Genomic DNA, 23,784 nt, shown 5'->3' with positions numbered 1-23,784 from the left:
GGAAATACTAGTTATGTACAGACACTGTGTGTTCTCCGTTAAGCCTCACAAGCCTGAAAGGTAGATTCCATCATCTGTCCCCAATTTACAGAAAAGAACAAGAGTATCAGAGACTCTTGAAGGGCAAGTAGCTAATGAATGGCCGTCCTGGGGAGACAATCTCAGGACGGTCCAACTGCAAAGCCTTTTCTCTCTTTACTCCTTTGTTCTTCTGCCTCTCATCATTTGAGGGTTGCAAAAAATAGAAACAGATGGAGCAGGTGGCCCACAGTGGAGTCCCAGATTATGGTGATGTCAAGGCTGAACAGGTTGGCATCAAATAGAGATGGCAGGTCATCAAGGAACTTAAGACAATTCACAGGTGAGACTCCAGAATATTTACCCCTGGATGTGTAAACCTGCAATTCTACATTATGACTTTTCTGGAATGTTTTCTCTCCAAGCCATTTAGTAACTGGGTTACAGTAAGCGTAAGAAGAGTTCCTCCTCCATATTTTCAGCAGACCACTTAAGAACATATACATCTTGGTCGTATATACACACATACAAAGGCAATATGAATGAATGAGGTATATAAATGCTGATAGTATGTTTGCTTAAAATCCTGAACCTGTCCACAATAGGATTCTTGAAACTGCAATCTAGTAGTGCTTTATCGGGCGACAGTCTCATAACATAAACATTTAGTGTCCTTTAGAGTTTAAATTTCAAGTTAGAAGAGATAAAGCATTTAATAGACTCAGTAGTTTTATTGCTACAGATAGAAATTTTAGTTTTGCTACATTTCTTGGCATGTTTATTAAATCAAATGTTTTGCTTCTGTTTACAGTAAAGTCTTTATGAAATCAGAGCTTGAAAATATTAAGAAATTAAAATTAACCCAGAAATGTTCAGATACTTTCATTCTCATGACAGTTTACAACTACCCACCATCTTCCTAGGCAAATGCTCCCAGAACCCTCCTTAAAAAACATTATCTCAAACCTTTCATTTATGAATTCCTGCAGAATTACTTAACATATTGAAGTAAAAGGTTTTCTTTTCAAAATACACAGTCTCTCTGCCCACAACACTATCAGCACAAAAGGTCATTTATTAAAGCTGTAATATCCCACCCACTTAGTGAAAATAAATAAATACAATAAAACAGACCCTAACTCCCCAGCCCATCCACCAAACGGATTAAAAATTGGGTAGCCTGACTGTGTACCTGACAGTCACCTGACTGTGGCTCTAGAAATGTGAAAAGTATTTGGAAGCTAAACACAAAGCATAGGTTCAGGAAAAAGGAGTCCCTCCCAAGAGGCACATAATCTCTGAGGAGACAGGTGACAGATGTGCCTATGGACCAAAATAAAATAAAGATCTGGCCAACCAAGCTGAGAAGGAATTTAAACACAACAAAAGCTCATGTTAGCACATGTTGGTGCCAAATGTATCCTGAAATCTTTGAGAGGAAAGCATTTTGATGAACTGAGGCTATAAGTCATGAAATGAAAAACTTCTAAGCACCTACCCCTGCCTGCCGGCCACAAATGCTCCCCACATTTTGCCATATAACACAGGCTAACATTGTACTGTGGCAAGAGATTTGAGATTCTGCTGTTATTGTGTTTTTAATGAATGGTAGGAATCAAAACAAAGCCTTGAGTCAGCACAAAATACACACTGCACATCTCTCCAAGAGTGAAGCCAGGTCTCAGAAAAGACCGATGTGTCTCCAGAAGATGAGAAAAGGGATTACGGAGAAAAGAAACATGTTTGTGAGCAAAAATAAGATTACAACTCTTGTTATTAACTCTGGCCAAGCCTAAACAAACTTTTTTTTTCTTCCAGTTATCATTGAGTCATATGGCCACCGGCAGGAACTGTTATCACTTCATTTTCTGCAGAACGTTTCAGAAACTTGAAACCTCCCACACTTTCCCCATGTGAATACTTTGGATTTTTAAACAACCATGAAGTGTTTGCTTCCAAAATTGAATACATTTGACGGCCTGGTAGTACAGCTGATCCCTCGCAAACTGTTTAGCAGGGAGAATGAGGTGACGGAGAAAGGTACCGAGAAAGTTACTAGACCAAAGTGCACAATGGTTAAAAAGTTATTATGTGACAGTTATATAGAACAGCAATTTAAATTAATTAAATTATTAGCATTAAAGCTGTCTCTATTGTGCCTTTGCCTCTGTTTTGCTGTTCAACCACACAAAATGGAGAACACGTGCAAGAGCACAGCCTGAAACGCTGAAAGTAAAGAAGTAACATTTCAAACATTTGTTGTACTCTTCCTTGTGTTACTGACCCCATGAAGCACCGGCTGAGCCACACAGAAACGTGAGACAAAAGATGCAAGTAAGTTAAATGCCAAGTACTTTGCCTGCGTCCTATTAACATAATAAGAAAAAAAACTATGCACAGTCTCAAAGTCCAGTGTGTGCTACAAACTTGGTAATAAAAAAATAAAACCAATCCTTGATTTTTCTGCAGCTGTTTTACAAATAAAATGCCTAGTTTAGGTGTTTTTCTCTAAATAGAATCTCTCCTAAAACAAACAAACAAAACCCAAAAAACTACAAGTGCTTAATATCGTCTTTGAACCAGAGATAACTTTAAGGAAATCTCTGATACCAACAGATCCAAATTGACATCCCAGAAGTCCAACATAGAACACAGCTTCCTCAACGTTGTTGCTTGTAGCCCCCTAGACCCTTTTGATTTTGCTATTGTAATATCATCTTCAATTTCACCCAAACAATTTGAAAGGAGTCCTGCCTTTTGCCACTTATTTGGCTAAAGAAAATGCTTTGTCATGAGGGGACTTCCTTTCATGCTGATCTACTCTTTCCTGAGCTCAGGGCTAGTTCTTAAATTTTCACAGAGGTGGTCATTTCTGCTGAGAAGATCAAGTGTTGCATTTTGTCTAAAAGGAACTTGAAATGTAAAACACCAGGTTTCACAGCTCCAGCCAAGTTAAGTATGTGTGTTTTATAACAGACGCTAGCCAGAAATGCAAATGATTTCCATAAAGTTTTAATCCTGTTATCAATCCCTTGAGACACACCCCCTTACCCCTGATCTCTCCCCTGGCTATGGTTCTACATTTTTATTGCATGTTTTATAAAAGAAAAACACTAGTAAAGATACCCTAGATTCTGGTTTAGAAGTCCCAAGAGATGACACTGAGGTGTAGACTTAGACAGTTTTCTAATTAAAAAGTCAGATGGTCTGTTTCTCTTAGAAATGCTTCAGTTCCCAGTGTGTGCCTGTAGGTGTTTTGCTCATGGCCTCTTGGCCCAAAGCCATTTAAGATCTGCCTCAACAAGCCCCTTCGTGAAGTTGGGCCTCGCAAGTGATGGAGAGCCAGGATATCCAAGAAGAAAGGATTTGTACACCTTAAAAATGTACTGCTTTTACCGCAATTTAAAAAATAAAAATAAATTTTAAAAGAACTTGGAAATATAAAGAACATAAGCACAATTTTGAAAGAAAAGTCATTATATAGAAAAAGCAATTTGAAAAATTTTAACAAATAGATGAAAAAGAATCAAATATACTGAACTGTTTTAGCCATGGATGAAAACACCAATCACAGCTCCCTTCTGATAAAGTTTTTTTTTTTAATAAAAGGTATAATATACTTCCTTTATGAACCTCAAGCAATTGGCATCAACATTTTTCTATGGTGCCTGTTCCTGCTTTCAGCATTTGGTTCTTGCTTTAATTTCAGCTGTAGCAGCTTTTAAACTTTTCAAATCTTGAATCAACACAGCTCATGGTTTGTAGAATACCTATTATAATGACAAGCCATGCATCTTACCAGAAAAATGCGTATTTTATTAATTTCTTTCAAGTCTATTGATCAGGAAACCCTTTACCAAGAAGACAGCAATTGTATCCAGACTCCAGAATAACTATTTGCAACCCATCTGGAGCTGTGGCATAGACCACAGTCAGAGTCCAAAAAAGAGGCTAAGAACAGAGCTGTTACAATTCACTCTCTTACATTCTTCATTCTAGAGATTATCTTCTATGGTAGCTTTACACTAAATCAGACCTTCATGAAAGTCTAGGACTTGGGTGTACAAAAGCCTCAACACATTCTTCATCTAGATTATGATGATGATAATAAGAGCTACAAGAGTCAAATAAGTGAGTGCAAAAAAAATCACTATAACAAGGAGTACATTGAAGTCGTTTATGTAGAGGTAATTTCTGCACACTGTACATAAATTAATGTAGACCATTTTTTATTTTGTGTTTTGGGGCTATATCTGAAAAATCCATTAAGATAACCCTTGCAGATAGTTCATGGATTACTTAAAATATTAAATGAAATGAAATTTACACCACCATAAGATACTACTCTGATGAATACTCATTTCCATCAGAATGGGCATCAGTCAGACCCTGAGTAAACTTAACCAGTGAGGAGTCGGCATTTTGCTGATACCATTCTGTTTTTACATAGAAAGCAGCTTGGTTTCACAGTTGGCAGAACCCAGTAATGCTGTAACTCTGAAGTGGTCCTTGATTGAACACTCTATAAACAATGTAGTAAAACGAAGAAATGAACTCTTTACAGTTAGTGTTTAATAAATCGGGTAGGTTATGCCCACTGAAAACTGACCCAGGAAAAAAAACATGGAAAAGGAAATATATTTGAATTAGTTATGCAAAGGCATAAAAACACATGATTTTGAAGAAATGTATTGTAATATATATAACTTTCTTTCAGGGCTATAGAACTGCCTTCAATTTCTGCCATCAATTATCTGTCTTCAATTAAATTGCCACCATCAGTAAGCATTCTGGGTGGGGATGTTCTGTGCCAGACTTTGCAGGTCAAAATTCTATAGGAGGACTTCCCTGGTGGTGCAGTGGCTAAGAGTCCACCTGCCAATGCAGGGGACATGGGTTCAACCCCTGGGCCGGGAAGATCCCACATGCTGCAGAGCAACTAAGCCCATGCGCCACAACTACTGAGCCTGTGCTCTAGAGCCAGCGAGCCACAACTACTGAGCCCGCGTGCCACAACTACTGAAGCCCACACACCTAGAGCCCATGCTCCGCAACAGGAGAAGCCACTGCAATGAGAAGCCCACGCACCGCAATGAAGAGTAGCCCCTGCTCACCGCAACTAGAGAAAGCCCGCGCGCAGCAATGAAGACCCGATGCAGCCATAAATAAATATATAGATAGATAGATAAATAAATAATTCTATGGTAACTTTAGGGAATCAACCTCAAACCAGAAAGCTGAGATAAGTAAAAACTAATCTCCAAGTGTCCAAAAAGCAGCCCCAGTCTCCTTAAGAACCCTTGAGCGTGGCTGGGTTGTCCATGGTTACTGAATAAAAGCAGTCTGTCTCTTCCAATTCCACATCCAACACACATTAGATTTAGAAGCCCCGGGGACAGCAGAAGGTGCTGGCGTCCTATGTTAAGATGGGAAAATATACTGGCCAAACAGCTAAATGTCCTATTTCAGACTATGTGAACATTCTGAAAACCCTATTGCAGCACCATTACCTAAAGCCCACACCTCTTGAAATTCTGGCATTATAATGATCTCTGAAGAGATACAACAATGGTATTACCTAATTTAATCACATAAGAGTCCAGCAAGTTTAATTTCCTCTGCATAATAAGTATCAGAAATTAAGATTTAAATTTAGGAATCTTTTAACTCCAAAATTCTTTTTTGGCTGCATTGGGTCTTCGTTGCTGCGCACGGGCTTTTCTAGTTGTGGTGAGTGGGGGTTACTCTTCGTTGCGGTGCGTGGGCTTCTCACTGTGGTGGCTTCTCTTGTTGCAGAGCACAGGCTCTAGAGCACAGGCTCAGTAGTTGTGGTGCATGGGCTTAGTTGTTCCGCGGCATGTGGGATCTTCCCGGACCAGGGCTGAAACCCGTGTCCCTGCATTGGCAGGTGGAATCTTAACCACTGCGCCACCAGGGAAGCCCCTGACTCCAAAATTCTTTAATCCTTTACAGCACTGGCTTTGTAGCCTAAAATATCACTAGGAAGTACAATTTAAAAGCTCAGTTGTTTCCTTGGTTGACAAAACGAAATATCATCTTGTATTTAAAATACTAAAAAAATTTTGTCCTCCTTAGGAAAATCCACATAATGGGACACCAAAGCTTTTTTTTTGGTCAACAGGAAAATTATTTCTCTAAGTTCACGGGTGAAGTAGTTTTGGCTAATAGCTAATTCTGATTTTATTGTTACTAAAAGGAATAGATGCTAAAACATTTTTTAAAAAGTCTGAATGAGTGGACAGCTAGTTCTGAAACAGAGGTATAAAATGAACTTCAATTGTGTTTGTTTTTGAGCTATCTTTGTTTCTTGTTGGACTTCTATCTCCAGTAGCAGACAAATGCACTAATTTTCTCGGTACGGAAAATGCCAGCATGAAAGCCAAATAAAGTTGAGTTTAAGATAATTACTCGAGATTTCATCAAAGCAACTTGGCACTCATCAAAATTCAATCCCAGCTAGCTGATGAGATTTCATCAGGCTGCTTAAGAAGCAGGGAAATAAACAAAAGGAGAGACAATGAAAACAATGTGACAGCTGTCAAACAAAATGCGGAGCACAACATTGAACGCTTCCCTAAATGCAGTGCTGAAACCACTAGTTCTCAACCCCGCCACACACACACACACACACACATACGCGTGTGTACAAGAATAAATGACCACATATTTTGAATTTTCAATCATCTTTCCTTGTGCTTTCACTGCATAATACTGATTGTGGAATCATTTGTTACCAAGTACTAAAGTTGCATAAAAGATGAACATCTTAAGGGCTGTACAGTTAAAAAAAGTTTTAAAATACGGGTGCTTAAGAGGTCACCTCCCTTACTTGAACTCCTTTAAGCAAGTTCTTAATAAATGTAAGCTATTATAAAAGGAATGGTTCAAATTATGCTACTACCAATGTTACAGTTTTGCAACTAGATATGCTCACATGTCATCCACCTGGTGGAAAATTTCACATAGTGGTTCTTGGGATATACAGGTCTTATGTTTCTGATAAAGTAGAAGTAAACTGGTAACGGCAACACAGTGCACTGCTTCAAACAGGGCTACAGAAGTTAGCAAAATAACTCAACTCAAAGCATATCTGATGACCATATTAGGTCAATCTGTGCACTTAGAGCTGACAATTATACCAAATAGAGGAAGGTCTGAAATGCTACAACACTTGACATTTGAAGCAGAAATTACTTTAAATTACTCAAGTTAGCAGTACCACTCTCAACATGAAAATGCAAGAATACTACAAGAAATCTTTGCACACATGTAAGACATGCATATGGTTTCCTTCTACAGGTTTTGACATAAGATGAAAAGAAGAGAGGAAGAAAGGAATGGGAGTCGACACAATATCTATCTTCCAGGGATTAGCACTAGGGATTACTTTTTACCCTTTCATTTCATCAGAGGTTTATTTCCTCTAGAATTTTCAAGCAACAGATAGTTTGGAAAGTAGATTTTTCTATATGTAGATATTTTTGAAAATAGATGCTTCATATCAGCCAATATCTGTTGTACGTTTTCTGTGTATAAGTCCAAGATAACAATCAAAGACTTATTACTAATTCAAGTTTCTAGTTTTGGGTTATTATCTTGGACTAGACATTCTAATAACTAAATTAAGGCTATCAATGACAAAATGACCCTAGGACTGTTTCACCAAAAAGTGAGCAGAAAAGATGTGAGACCTGCCAGAATTTTCTCCTAGGAGCAAGGAAAGATAATACCTACTGAATAAAAACGTTAAAGAGGCAGCTCAAGACGAAACAAAGTTGTGTTTGGAGCATATCATGTGCTTGTCCAGCTTATACCATATTTAACTGTACATAATTTGTATACCAAAATGAATAACTGTAAACAAGTTAAGGGAGGATTTGGGGTTTTTTATTGGTTCATCATAGAATCTTGCAGAGTCAACCATAAAAAGTAGATACATTGTTGAATCAGTCTGAGCTAAGTTTCATACCACTATTTGGAGAGAAAATACTGCAAAAATAAAGGGCCAATCACTACAGAGAATATGTATGCAAGAACATGAAAACCCTAGCTGCAGTACCTCTGAAGGATTCCCAGAAATTACTATAGGTTGAACAATAAAGAGGCTGTATGGGAGAAAGCTCTAGGTTTGATGTCTAAGCAAGAAACAAGCTTTGCCTTTATCTTCTATCATTACCATGGGGAATTCACTCAGCCTCTCTGCACCTTAGCTTCATGACATGTAAAGGAAGGGATGTAAATGAATGCAACTTAAAGTTTTGTTTTAGAGAAAGACATGCTCCTTTTTCCCCAAAGGAAAACTCCTACGGAAACCACAAAATGGGGACTTCCCTGGTGGTCCAGTGGCTAAGACTCCATACTCCCAATGCAGGGGCCTGGGTTCGACTCCTGGTCAGGGAACTAGATCCCACATGCATGCCACAACTAAGAGCTAACATGATGCAACTAAGACCTGGCACAGCCTAAATAAATAAATAAATATTAAAAATAAAAATAGGGCTTCCCTGGTGGCGCAGTGGTTGAGAGTCTGCCTGCCGATGCAGGGGACAGGGGTTCGTGCCCCAGTCCGGGAAGATCCCACATGCCGCGGAGCGGCTGGGCCCGTGAGCCATGGCCGCTGAGCCTGTGCGTCCAGAGCCTGTGCTGCGCAATGGGAGAGGCCGCAAGAGTGAGAGGCCCGCGTACCGCAAAAAATAAATAAATAAATAAATAATAAAAAATAAAAATAAACCCCAAAACGTAAAAAAAGAAAAAAGGAAAGCTACTCTCATTCAGCCAGGGTGAGGGGCCAGATCCTTACCTGCTGGGCCTCCTCCCCACAAGCCATGAAACAAGCCACACACCATGAAATCCTGAATAGAATTAGATTGAGCACTCTTGGATCTACAGCTAGAGATTTCTTCCCTTTTATGGATCCTACCCTCTCCTCGAGATTAAATGACTGATACATATGGGTTTAAGAAACTGAATTCCCATAGCAAAAATGTCTTTAGATACAGTGAAGCAACACACATTACTGTATCTGTTATACATCTGTAACCACATTCCTAACTTTAGGCTCATTACTCTCTTATGACGTAGGTAGCTAGTTCACTTGTTATAAACTATGTGCCATATGCTAGACCCATGCTTCTTGAATAACTACATACCTGAACTTGAGGTTTGCAAATGAATCATCATAAATGAGCAGAAACTGTCTCCTCCCTGTGGCAATTCTTCAGTCAGTCTCAAATTTTTCTGGCACTGGTTAATCCATGAGGCTCAATTTAGTAACTATTAATTTTGAAGTATCTGCTGAGTTCACTTCTTCTCTTTATTTCTACTCCTTTTGCCCTAATTTCCCCCCTTTTGCTTCTTGACACACACATTATATCAAGTAGATTCTCCGTGTTTACATATATGGCAGCATATATACATCCCATTTTTTCACGTTTTTGCTCATTTGATCTTCTCCCTTCACCCTCTACTCATTTTCACTTAGTCAAATCCTCCCATGATTCCAGGTCTGTACTCTGAATGCATCACCTCTTCAGCCACTATTAACCTTTTCTAGTCATACTGCAACCTTCATCCCGTTCAATATTTGAGGCTTGCTCTGTCCTAGCCCCTACGCTAATCAGGATACTCAATGGCTGTCCAAGCCATTTCTAGAACTCACTGTTTCAATTTTACCACCTAGATTACACTGTAAATGAGTTGAAATGAGTTTAACTTTGAATACGTTGACACATCTGCTAGCTGGAATGCAAATTAACCTACACTCCCTCTGCCTACCAAAGGCTATTACAATCTTCTCGGTAAAGAGAATAAAAAGGCTTCAAGCCAAGTAGAGACAATAGAAATAAAAATGAATGAACAGTGGAGAAACAGGACTGGGTGAGCAGTTATTTTAAAAAGATAAAATAATAACAACCCACATTTTCTGATCCTTGATTCTGTGCAAGGCAAGGTATGAATGATGTTTCTTAATCCTCTTGGCAATTCTATGAAGCAGGCATCTGTTATTATCTTCCAAATATAGATACTGAAGCTTAAAGAGATTAAATAAACTTCTCAAGTTTGCATACTTTTTAGGTGGTTGAGCAAAGATCTGAGACCTAATTTGTCTGAATGCGAGGAAGAGATTCAAAGGTGGGATTGAGGTCCTTGGTAACTGGGAGGCTAGTGATGCCTTTGGAAAGGATAGCCATCCCCAGAAAAATAAGATCTTGAAAGGATAGTAAGGTATGTTTCAGCTACGCTTGGTTTGGCATGCTGGCAGGATCTCTAAGGAAGATGCCCATCAACAGCCAGAACTGTGGGATTGGGGCCCAAATGGAAGATAAGTCACATCTGAACGAGAGCATGAAGAGGTAAGAGTAAGCCATGGGAAGAATGGAAAATATAGCAGAATTCACAATGGAATTACAACAAAATGTAGCAGAATAATAACAATTCACCTATTTGCATACATGCTCATTTACTCCTCACAATTATCCTGTGACATATTATTATCCCCATTTCATAAATGACTAAACTTTGGGAAATTAAGTAATCTAACCAATGCCATTCAACCAATATGTGATCGAGACCAGTATGTACCAAATTTATAACTCTTTCCACTATTTTTTCACACTATTTTTTCCAATATACACTCATTCACTGTCACTAAAGGTATAAAACAGAAGCTTGATGAGTATTTGTCAAAGTTAGCCAAGTGTGTCTTGGGGGCTTGGAGGGTTAAAGGATTAGGGCAAACAAATACATGAGACATTGTTTCCCACCACACACCACAAACACCACAAATTGATAACTATACCGTTTTCTCCTGCACCCAGCATTTAACTCAGACTCCTTCTCAACCCAGTGTTCCAGGCAGCTGCTAGTAAACGACATGCTAGATAAAAACATCTTAGGTTATACAACCGACATTGGGTCTTGTAGGATCATTTTTATCCTTGACCTGAATAATATTTAATTTTTGTACTTTAAATTGTCAGAGTATTCCAAGCTAGCTGGTAAAGGAAACCCATTAAAAGGTTAACATCATAAGCTAGAAAATAGGGGCTAATACATCCAAGGGTCTTGGTAATGGCAAATGGAAGCAGCAGTTAGAAAGCAAATATAGTTCAGTTAGGGTGAATGCAAAATGTGTCTAGATTTTTAAAAATAAACTGAACTAATATAAACTGGGGAATGGCTTGGCTTAGAAAGTTGGCAGAAAAAGATTTAAGTGTCACAGTGGACTGCAAGTCAAGGCAAAATCCTGCGCTCTTTAGAAGAGCAAAGCATTACAGAAAAATGCATAAACATCAGAACCCAGAAGTATTCTCTGGTAATTCTCCCAAACTCAGGCTCTGCTTAACGCTCTGCTCCAAATCGGGGACATGCAAGTTACCTTCTTCCATACATCTTACTGACACACCCCTCAGTCACTTCCACCTTCAATCAGTGTTCCACTAAAATACTTCCATGCCCCACTGTGTTCAAGGTAAAATTCAAAATCCTGTCCTTTCCATAGAGGTGCTTCGCACACTCAGTTTTCAACTTACATTTTTGCTGTGAGCTGCTATGACTGCCATTCTCAAAGTCTGAGTTCCAGCCAGGCTCTTGGGCTTATCCTCCCTTGGACACAAGAGGTACTCTTTGGCATCTACATCTTTTCCCTAAAAGGTTCTGTCTCAAATCATCTCCTTTTTTTAAGGTGTTTTCCACCCACCTCTCCTAATATGTTTTGCTCTTCAGGAAGCATCCCCTAGCCACAACAGCTAAAATAGGATACTTCTCATATCAGTTCAGGGCCTAAGATGATACTTACATTTACAAATTCTATTTTGCTTCTTCTGTTATTTTGTAATGTGCATTTTCTTCATCCCTAACTAGACTATAAACTTTGGTTTCTATCACTCCCCACTGCCAATTTGCCCATTTCTTTAAAACCTGATTTAAATAATTGATTTGCTGAACCTGTAGATGTGGCCATGGAAAAATCATAGATTGCATTCGAAGCTCAGCTCCATCGCTTAACACCTGAATTATATTGGGGAAGTAGATTCGAAACAGGAATTAGAAGGCAGCTTGTAAAATATTTTAATAAAGTCAATTCAACTCAGTAAGCATTTACTCAAAATCCACATGGTTCTCTCATATCAAATAGCCTTTACAGGTTAAAATAATTGAAGTCCAGCCTTAGAGAAAAAACAAAAATCACAAAAGGTTATTTAAAATGTTAGTGCGGGGTGGGAGATAATCACCAGAAATAACTCTCCATCTAAATATGCAACTTCTGATCTTACTTAAGAACATCTTACTAGGTAGAAAAGACACCTGGCTTACTGACAAGCTCGAAGGGTAACTGACCCTCCACACAAATGCACATTTCTAGATTCTCTAGATACCATGAAGTTCTAAACGATTCAATATTCACTGAAAGAACCCAGTGGATGATTGCATTCAAATATAACTGGTAAGCCAGAAAGTCCCGATTCCATGATGCCTGTTCCTCTATATCTCACATTTCACTATTATACCTTCAGCTTTTATTGAGGAATAAACACTCCCAAGCTGCCTTCTACCTTCTAGAAACATAGAAGGTAGTGCAGATATTTGTGGTGCAGATGTTGTTGAAGACACTGTCCACCATACTACTCAATGCTCCAGAAGTGACTCCCCATTTGAGAAATCTGTTTAGTGTTTATCTCCCTATGGAACTAGAATATTCCCTTTACTATGAGAATTATTAATTTCCTTAATTCTACAATGTAGGTCCCACAGGTTGCGCACACTTTAATGTGCCTGAAATTGAAGTATTCATATAAATGTGTGTGCCATGTATATATGTGTGTATATGTATATATATGTAGGTATACATCCATATATACATGTATGTGTGCATGTGTATCTATTCATGTTTGTGTGCATGTATGTGTACATATGTGCTGTGTATATACATGGTGATTTTCTCTCCAAAAGCTGTTATTAAATTGATACTGTATTTTATAAGTAATCATTTATTTTAAATTAAGGTAGAATCATATCCATGTTTTCCCTTTGCCTGGTAGGAAACCCAAGGCCAAATTTTTGGCCCAATTATTTCAACCAACACATACTCATATGGTCTATTTTCCTTGTCAATCCTGAGTTCCTAGTCTAAGTTTTCCCTAGTTCTGCTCTTTTAAAATTTGTTTGGCTTTGTTTTGTTTTAGCATGTTATCAAATACTTTTTACATTAAGTTATCATTAAATCGTTTGAGTAACGGGCAGTCTATAAGGGTATAATACCAATTATTAAATGTCTCTTGACTATGCAAGTTCAAGTATTTTACTCCTCATTTCCAAAGTCCTCAAATACAAGAAAATAATGCTGACACACAGGATATTAGGCCCAAGTATTATATAAAGAGTCAATTGTAAAGCAAAATCTACTGCCCTTACATTTTTAGTTTAAATTGTAATAAAGTTTGCTACCTGAACCTTTTGCCCCTCTGTGCTGCACAAAGTAATTTTGTCGTCTTAACCACTTCTGTACGATGACAACATGAATCGCTCTGGGATTTGAGTAGAACTCTGTCATTATTTCCACGAAAATGTTTTCTTTCTGCCTCCTAATCCTGGAGGATATCCACAAGTCCAAGTCTAGGTCAATCCAGTAGCTGGAGAAGTATTTACAGGAAATCTCAATGAGCAAACAGCCTGCGCTCTTTTTATCAACACCGTTTAAAAATCCCAGAGAGGTGTCTGATGAAGAAAATAAGTTGTTCCAAGAAATCATTAGGGGTTTATACTTGAGACTGTCTTATCTCATAAGGAAAAACAAGTCCCCTGTAAGAGGGGGGAAAAAAATCTACCACTGACACCATGTGTGTCCTATTAAAGTTGTTTTTATTTTAGAGTGTTGTAAAAATTGTTTTATATATTTTACATTAAGATCAGAGTAGCGTACTGCTGGGTAGAATTCATAAAAGAAAGGCTCCTTTGGAATTTTCCTGTCCTTGCCTGGTTACACATAGACTGTCGGGCCTTCGGTGGCATATGTAGTTGAGAAATGCCTTTTACAAGTACCCATAAAAGAGACTAGTACATGTTGCTCCAGACTATAATTAAGTGGGGCTAAGTAGAGATTCCAGATGGGAAGCTGTAGAGACTGGCACAGAGGTGTGGGTTCGCTCACTCACTCCCTGGCCCCTCCGACAAGCAAGTCTGGCACCAGGACAGGCTCAAAATGCAACTGGAGAAGAGGTTGTCTTATATGCCCTCCGTCAGCCTCCATGCGATGGGTGCTTGGCACGCCCTTGGATTTCTACGTCTAAGTCCAAGATTGCACTTCATCTTGCCCTCTCTGGACTTTCCATGAGCTCCCATGCACAGCACATCGGGGCCCACTTTTCTGCTCCTCAATTTCCTCAGACCCTTACCCTCTGAAATGTGAGAATCAGAAAATCTGAAAGAAATCATTGCTAAAAAAAAAATACAGAAACTAAAACAAAAAGTACCACCACCACCAGGTGCTCACATAGTTATCCCCTACCCACTTTCCCAGAAAGAAGTAAAAAAAATAAAATAAAATAAAATTTAAAAAGTGGCCTGCCGATGCAGGGGACACGGGTTCGTGCCCCGGTCCGGGAGGATCCCACGTGCCGCGGAGCGGCTGGGCCCGTGAGCCATGGCCGCTGGGCCTGCGCGTCTGGAGCCTGTGCTCTGCGGCGGGAGGGGCCACAGCTGTGAGAGGCCCGCGTACCGCAAAAAAAAATAATTTTAAAAAATTTAAAAAGTAGTTGTGGGCGGAGCCGCAAGGGAGGGGATACGTCCCAAGATACTGCCTAAAGGCTCATTGTTAAGACAGATGAGGCAGGAATTTCAGATACTTTAGCTACTGAGAGAAATGTTTGGGAGCAGGTGGATCTTGGTTAAACCTCAGTTTTATAAGATAATCATACATTTACATTTGAGATGTGGCTGCTTATGAATGACTGTCCCAGTTTCTAATCACTATAAAATAAACATTACCATTCACTGCCGTGTGTCCAGAGTACCTGGGAAATAGTACAATTTGCTTAATTTATAGTGACTAACACAAATCCCTGATTTTAAAGGAAACAACATATTTAGCATAGCAAAGAGGCAACAAGAATTGCCCTTTTTTAGATGCTCTCTTATTCATATAAAAATTTCAATATCTACATTCCTGACAACTCTGAAAGTTTCAAAAGAAAAGAGGTTTTTCTCTTATCCTCTCCCAAACTACTCTTGAGGTTGGCATGTATAAAACAGACCACATAAATTGCAACTCAAATGTAAACAAAATGTAGAGAAATAAAGAACATATGTCTAAAGCATATTTTCTTGACCCTATCCTACTGAAAATGTGCTTATTTCCTGCTCTTGGTTTAATCCATCACAATCTACAACCATCTTTAGTTATAGTATCTAATACCTAATCCACATGTTGCTGTCAGTTTATATACAGAAAACAAAAATTGGAGAGGTCTTATTACTATTGCCTTTTGAAAAGTAGATGCTTGCAGAGATTCTGGTTCTAAGTTGCTAAATAGTATTTTCTTTTGTATCCTACCAAGTTAAAAGCCACTTAAAAAAAAAAAAGTAGATGCTGGTCAAGTAATGTCAAATAAGAGGAGTGAGTTGTTTTCAAGTTGAAATCGTAGGTAGGGGCAGTTTTTATATTTAAATTGTAGCACAATCCTGAGAAAATACTACGAAAACACGAGGGCTTAAAGAATTGCGCCATATTATTACTAACACCTGAAGTATTGTGAGCTGAGGCAGCCACGAGCAAAAGAGACAGAAAGCTATCTGACCATCTGTCAAAGCATCACCTAAAGTACTTTAGCAGTCTGATTGCTTAGATGGGTCAGAAAGAGAAAGGGCATTCCAGACACAGAGCTACTAAATGTGAGGGAGGGGCTCAGAGCCCCAAGGCTCCTGGACAGCCAGGGAGCAAAGGGGCAGAGAGGAGTGCTGGGTGTGGTCCCACCAAGACAGCCTCCGGGGGAGGGCCACCGTGAAAGACTGCGGATGGAAAGAATAATCTTGAAATCACATTTTTTTCCCCACAACAAATTGAGGACCAAAGATACTAAAATTACAGAAGAAGATGGCCTTAGTAGGAATGGCTGAAGCAAAACAAAGCCAGTGGGCTCAACACTTCGGCACTTGTGAAATGACCTTTGGGGTATGTTTCACCAGCTATTTCAAGTGGGAGGACATTGGGAGGGGTGGTGATTGCAGTGTCATGTTTTTAAAAAATATTTGTAAAACAAAGTAAAATGATGCATTGGGGTGGAGGGAGAGACCGTTTAAAGTCAGCTTCTTCGATGTTGGACAACCATAGCTTTTATCTTTGAATTTTATGATAAGGAACAAGGAAAAGGTACAGGAAAACTTGAGTTTTCTGGGCAAGACGTTGGTCCTACTCTTGGCTTTACCATTAATAACTTGCTACATCTCCATGGACCAGGCAGAGCCTCCTGGATCTCAGTTCCTTCCTCTTCCCTAGTACGTAATGGAAGAATCAATGATGTTCATAAAACGTAGCTATTGAGTCAAGAGCTAAAAAATCTTTCCCCTAGGTCTTCAAAAGATCTCCTTCATTCAGATCTTTGATCAAATGTCACTCCCTCAATTTCCCTGAACACCCTACATAATACACTCCCAATCCAAATTTTCACTAGCTCCTTACCCCGCTTTATTTTTCTTCACATAGCTCCCATCTCCACATGAAATTATGCACTCAACCACTTTTTTATTGCCATGATCCCACTAGAAAAAACACCGTAAGAACTTTGAGCAATACCATGCCTAGACCAATGATTGGTACACAGCACTGCTCAATAAACACCTGATGAATAAATTAAAATTAGTTATCATGGGACTTTACATACAGGACAGAAGATTTCAGGTTGAGGTGGTGTTGGCCAATCCTATGAAAGACTACTGTCACCTCCAAATGACATTCCCACCAACCCCTGCTCCCTGTACGTGAACGTTTTCCAACTTTGTACTGCAGCAACCATGATTTTGTTCTTCCATTTGTCATTTAAATTTCATCATAGCATGTTTGTATTTTTCTATTAATATATTGTCTAATGTACAACATAGTCCACACTTGAAAGTCCTTCCATTTAAAACTGCAAGTTAGGGAATTCCCTGGTAGTCCAGCGGTAGGGACTCCACACTTTCACTGCTGAAAGGGTGCAGGTTCAATCCCTGGTCTCGGAACTAAGATCCTGCAAGCCGCGTGGTGTGGCCAAAAAAAAATTTTTTTTAAGTCATAATAAAGCTGCAGGTTATATATTAATAGAATAACTTGGTCCCAAGAGGATGAATTCTATTAGTGTGCTCAGGGTGGGAGGGAAGGGAGTGAAGACAGTTACATCTGCTCTGAGTACAGTCTTCATTTTTAGTAGTCTGTTCATTTTCCCCTTGTTTCCTACACTCATTGTTCAATTGTTTTTCCTCTAACTCATTGTCAGTCTTTCCCTCTTTCCCATCGTCTTTTACGATCCCCTCCTCTTTCTTTCTCCATCCTGCTGCTATCTTGGTAGCTAAAGCATAGGTCATATGCAGACTTTACAAGAGTCTTGGACAGTCTTTGAGGGTTCACTATCTGTGAAAAGGAAGGAGGAGGAAGGAAGAGGATGAAAACTGCCAGATGTAGAAGCCTTGGCAAATGCACAGTACAGCTACTGGAAAAGTGGTCAGTTCTTGGTCGTAAAACAATGCTCTTGGGCTTACAGTTCTCTTCCTTACCCTTCATATGACAGCCACAAAACCTACCCATATCTTTTGGCAATTAGTTGTAGAGTCATTGGATTTTAGGACTGGACTGGATCTTAGAGATTGCCTACCTCAATACCCTCAATTTAAAATGAGGAAATAGAGGCCAAGAGAGGTTAAGTGACTTGCCAAGGGTCATAGAATTAATGAGTTGACATGGTGCAGAGACCCAGATCTCCTGATCACCAGACCGGAATCCTGAAGAGTGAGAGTCAGAAAAGCCCAAGGTACTCCACAGATTATGTCATCAGAAATGAAAGAAAGGATAACTAATCAAGAAAAGTTTGGAAATGAACAGTAACTTCAAGTCATACATCAATCCATGACTTAAGACATTTCCAAATATTCTTTCACTGTTTAAAAGCAAATAAGCATACAATAATTAAGGGAAAATAGGCAAAAGCATTACGCTGTTGTTTTTAAATCTTACAGCCATTTATTGTCTCATTTCTAATAGTTTTCAGTGTAATATCTTATATACTTAGGACTACTCCATTTCGCTGACCTCTAACTTACGGCTTCCAGTAATGAAAAGCAGCTGATTTTAATGTGCCCATGCTCCAGTGTGAAGGAGGCTAAGGCTGCGTTTGTGTGCAATCAGGTTAAGATTGGCTCCAACAGGAGAAAAATCCATACATATGTTGAAAAGATCTGAAAAATGCCTGTATTCCCAACCTGATTACGACTTACATTTTTGCATGGTTTGTCAAAGCAGATCACCGAAATCAAGTCAAGATGTAAAATGGGATAAAGTGGTTTTCTTCTCTATTCTTCCATTAATCCCCGTGACCTATTGGAGAAAGGAACTTTTTCCTCTCTCACCTGAGGCAAGGTGGGATACTCCACTGGAAGTTATGCCAATTTTTATCAATTGGTGCTCAATTTCCAAAATTAACTTTCTAGTTTTCATTTCCTACATTTGTAAATTGAAGTTATTTTATTGCAGAGTCATTTTCCATTTCTATCAACAACCCTATGTTAGTTCCCTTTTTTAAAAACATAAAACAAATTCCAATATAATTTTTTAAACCTACTAACTTTAAAGTTTACTTAAAAATTGAATTTATTAAACTGAATATGTAGATACAGGGATTAGAGCAATAGCTAGTCTCTCCTAAAGTCTATCCTAATAAATAATATTTGGTAAAACCTAAATGTAAATTAAATAAGAGTTCATTGCTGGTTCACTTGTCAAAAAGAGAATATTAACAGATGATACATAAACATTTGTTTTGACATAATTTTAATTGTTGACAGTGTCAGGTTGTATCTATTAAGACAATGCACTGTTGCTTGAAGCATAAAAAATTAAAATGCAATAAACATTACAGGTTAAAAATTTAGCTGTTACCTACAAAATTCTCAAGCAAGGCTGGGGCTAAGTCAAAATAGTTTCAGAGGGGAGGGGAACGTGCTGGCTCTTGTTACACATAAGCATGTTTGTTATAGGAGCATTTTCAGGTTAATTTTTGCTATTAACGTAAACCACAATTGGGGGACCACGTTGCTGGAAGAGGAATGGGGGGGTAGTTATATAAACAATATACAACAAAGAAAGTCTTTATTTCCAATACCTGAATACATCAGGTTTGTTTTTAGGTACAAGGTTGCAGGTTAAATGCTCTCAGCTATCCAAGAAGTGGCTTATTAGTTTTGTAAGAAAATATTTTCTTATATTTTGACTGAAAAATACCCAGTTTAACTGAACAAAACCATCCTTGTTAGTGAAAAGCAGACCCAAAAAAACTTTGTTTCAAAGACTCAGCAAAGAAAAGCAAAACTAATTCAAGAGGAAAAGCTGCCTTCCTAATAGTAGCTTCTGAATCTGGATCTAATAGTTCTCAAAGGCCGACTGGAGTCTTCAAGTCTTAAGTTTTGTCTTCCTCCATGGATCATAGACATTCTCTATGAGGCAGCATAATATGGATATAAATCCATTCTAAGCAGATATATATTCCCTCTCTGGGCTATAGCCACGAAGCTGAAAAGCTATGCCCAACAGGAAGAACGAAAGCAAACAAAAGTTTTGACTGTTTCACAGGGCAATTTTCTAAACACAACTTTCTTTTTTGCTTTCCTACTTTGTGCACTAGAAAAATCCTAACTTCATCTTTGGCAATGCGGCATCCGCTAGTGATAAAATAAATAGTAACAAGAGATTATGCTTTCAGAAGCACAGCACCAGCGCTAAGAACTGCATTTCAACATACGGACTCGGCTCCAGCCAGCACCTGAGCTATATACACTTCTCCTAATTTGTAAGTGGGCCTAATCCTGTTATTACAGAATAATTACTACAAATCAGCACAATTACTACAAAGACACAAATAAACATACACATACCAGTAGCTGTTTTCCACAAATTATTATCAAAACAAAGAGAACCGGCTAATTGTGGTAACATTAAGACAATGTTTATTCCTCCCAGTGTTTGGGCAAGTTTATTTTAAGTTGTCATCTTCAACTAGTAATGATACAGATGATTTTACAGATTCCATAAACCTTTCTAATCTAAACTGTTCTCAGCTGAAAGTTGGCTACTTCTCTTGGAGCAAAGGCCTGATTTCATAAGAACTGGCTTTTATGGTACATTAGCAAAAAAAAAAGAAAAAGTAAAAAACCAGCGCGCACACACACACACACACACTTTTAGAAATCTCATTTTAAAAGCTCATTTGTAATGTAGTCTTCTAAATTATTTTCAAGGTACCATGAAATTAAATATTCACTTTACATTCTTCACAGTTTAAGCATTCGTCTCTAAGGAAGTGTAACGTGGAATATTCACACCAATGTTATTATCAGGTTTCCCTCATAGATAAATACTTTTTTGGGAGCGAGGGTGATTAGACAGGAGGAGAATTCAGAAAGCACACAGCCCACAATAGGGATTATCTGAACTCACCTCCTGGACAATGCCTCACGGCCATCTTACATCTCCTGGATTCAGCGATCGTTGGACATGGTATCGTGTCTTTTGCTGGCTTTTTAACAATTTGCCGTGTTCTGGTTTCCAGACCCCACTTAAATCCACATGTGCGATTATTTCTGCTACAAGTTCCCCATTCACTCCAATGGCCAACCTCACATCCTTCTAACAGAGAGAAAACAAACACAGATGACAATTTGGTATACATTTCTCCACCATCACCAAATTTACATAGCAGTGTTTCTCTAACTCCCCCACCTTCAGATACCAAGAATTAAGTTGTACAGCCCACAAGACCTGTATACACCTTTCAGGAACTTTAACTCTTTGAATTATGAAGTTATAGATAAAAGTAAATAACTACCACATAAGTACTTTAAAAATTACTATTTGTCTTAGTTCATTTTTTGAAGGGATGCTACTGGTCCATTCTAAAGACATTGAAATATATAATCTTTAAAAAGTTCAACAGCTAAAACCTACAGTAAAAGATACTCTTTTCATACCATGACAGGACACAAAATTTTACAGGTTAATTCTGCATGCACGCCCCCCCCAAAATTCACAAGTGTGTTAGTTTTATTTTGGAAGTAAGTATATGATGAAAAGGATAGTGAGTGTTTCGCATTTTCTGATTGTCTCAATTCTTTTAAAAGGTGTCTTACACTGCAGTATATATTTCTTACTCCCTAAATTGATACCGCACATTACCATAGTTTGAAAAGTAAACAAATATGGTCAGATATTTGAAAATGTATGTTTTGCCTAGATATGTAAGCTTTTAGCATCCCCTTTTGTAAGTTCATATAGTGGAAAAGTAGGTTACTCTCCAATACCCTGCGATGAGAGGAAGGGGGAGGAGATAAAAGCATAAAAATATGCAAAGTTAAACCTCCTCATCAAATTCACCATTAAAAACCCCATCACACTAGCAGATGAGGACTCAGGCCTAGAGTCCACACACCATTAGTATTTCCACATTCCAGATCTCAGCAGGCGTCATGGGAACTCTTAGATTTTTCAAAGCTACTTAAGATTTTTATTTAGGGGAATGCATAGGACTCTATGGTTAATCTGTTAATAGTTAAGGGTTTCATAAGCATTTCCACTGAACATTTGTAATAGGTGTGGGTCTTGCCTCTCAAGCGAATTCAACGTTTTGAATATGCTCTTCTAGTGACTTTCTTATTTTGCAGTAAGGTGTTGCCTGTATGCATGTATTAACTCACACATATATAGGAATATATGTACACATTTCTTCAAAAACCTCTCATTTAAATGTGTTCTCTGCAAGCTTCCGAATACATAATTACAGACTACTTCAAAATTTCTACAGGGAAAACGTTCTCAATTTAACTCTCCGTTTTAAAGAGATGGAAAGCCTCATTTAGAATACACTGCTCTGTTGTACACCATATCAGATGTATAACATGTCAAATAAAATTCAGGCATGGCAGAGGTGGGAGTGGTGAAGATGCCATCACACCTAAGATTAGATAGAGGCATTTATCAAAACGTAGGTACTGACAGATCTTTACCTTTTAATGAGTGGTATAAAATTACCGAACTTTTTTTAAACACTCAAAAAATATAAAATGTATAAAATGTGTATTCCTAATTATTACTCACAAACAGCATATATATGTATATTAAATTATGCATTCTACATATCTAAATTTAGTAAAAGTAAAATTGTTTTACTGCACTTTGCAACATTCAGTCAATCATCAACAAAGTACATTTGGCACAAAAAATCTCTTCCCAATTGAATTTTTTTAATACAAATGGCTAAGCAAGAAGCTCCATAATTAACACACATAACAACAGTGACAGACCAGCTAAGCACACGGCACGGCTTGAAAATCTTGTTTTTCTTCTAAACAAAATGCTTTTCTCTAACGGTTACTAATAACTTTATAAGCTAATTAAGAAATGGATGTATTACATAGATAATAAAAACATTATTCTCAGCATTTAAGCGGTTTAACTTAGATGTAAAACTAACAAATTTTGAAGCAAAATGTAATATATGGTACTGCCTAACAGCATAAAGTCAGCAAAGAACTTAAATAATTTTCAGTTCTAATAAATAACAAGAGAACCGATTTGTTTCTATGATGAATACATCCAGCATGCATTTTTTCCCCCCAAGAAACGGGTGTTAAAATAAAAGTTGAAGTTTGAAAGTTACATGGAAAACTACTCACCCACACATTCCATGGTTTCATCTAATGGTGCAAAACCATCTGGACATTCCTCAAAGCAGCGGCCTCTATGCAAATAAAAGCCTACTTTGCACTTGGTACAAAAGTCTTTGCTAAAGCAAGAATCACAGTTTTCTATTCTGCATCCTAAAAACAATTTTAAAGAGAAAGAGAAAATTTCAGTCAAAAATTTACTGGTTTTGCAAATAAAACTTTCACAAACTCACCGGTTAGCTCAATTGGAATTCTAGTGGTCAGAGAAATATGTGTTCAACTCATTTGTTTCCTCATGCCATCTCCTTCTAAATCACTCCTACCTCTTCCAACAGCTCACCACATCAATAGGCTAAGACAAAATTCCAGCCCGGGGCCCTAGGCAGCATGAGACCCTTCAGAAATTTTTGCAACTCCAAATGGGATTAAAACGAAGGATTAAAAAGAAAAACACTCCCCCTACAAATTACATTGCTGGTGGGATTGAAATCTGTTCTGCTCTTCCAAAGACCTACTATGAAAAACACAATGGGAACACTCTAATCAGTATATTCTGTTCCAAGACAGTAAGTTAAAATTCTGTTTAATGCATTTACTTTCATCAGAGGGTGTCTTAACTAGGAGGGGTACTTTAAGTCATTTTTTGGAAAACCCGTAATACATTTCCTTAGTCCTCACAACAGTCCATCAGGGTGAGCAATGGTACCCCTATTTTGCAAATAAGGAACCTGAGACTTAAGTCACAAAGCTGGTAATGGCTGAGTTGGTTCTGAAAGCCCCCAAATGGACTGTCTTCTAAATCTGTTCTCTTTTCTCTATAACACACTAACTGAATTTCGTTGGAAA

General features: G+C 38.2%; 1 protein-coding gene across 1 annotated transcript in view; it reads right to left on the bottom strand.

The window, feature by feature from the left end:
* The window catches only part of RSPO2 (R-spondin 2), an 85,450-nt gene that overhangs the window by 36,084 nt on the left and 25,582 nt on the right, over positions 1-23,784 (bottom strand). Inside the window, exons 2-3 of the mRNA XM_079901911.1 lie at positions 22,948-23,091; positions 20,717-20,905 (exon numbers count right to left, since the gene is read on the bottom strand). Of these exons, the coding sequence (XP_079758037.1) occupies positions 20,717-20,905; positions 22,948-23,091 (333 nt within the window). The remainder of the gene's footprint in view (positions 1-20,716; positions 20,906-22,947; positions 23,092-23,784) is intronic.

The sequence above is a fragment of the Stenella coeruleoalba genome, assembly GCF_951394435.1.
Source record: "Stenella coeruleoalba genome assembly, chromosome: 17".
Lineage (NCBI taxonomy): Eukaryota > Metazoa > Chordata > Mammalia > Artiodactyla > Delphinidae > Stenella > Stenella coeruleoalba.
The sequence above is the reverse complement of the archived record's forward strand: the minus strand, read 5'-3'. Positions and strand labels throughout refer to the sequence as shown.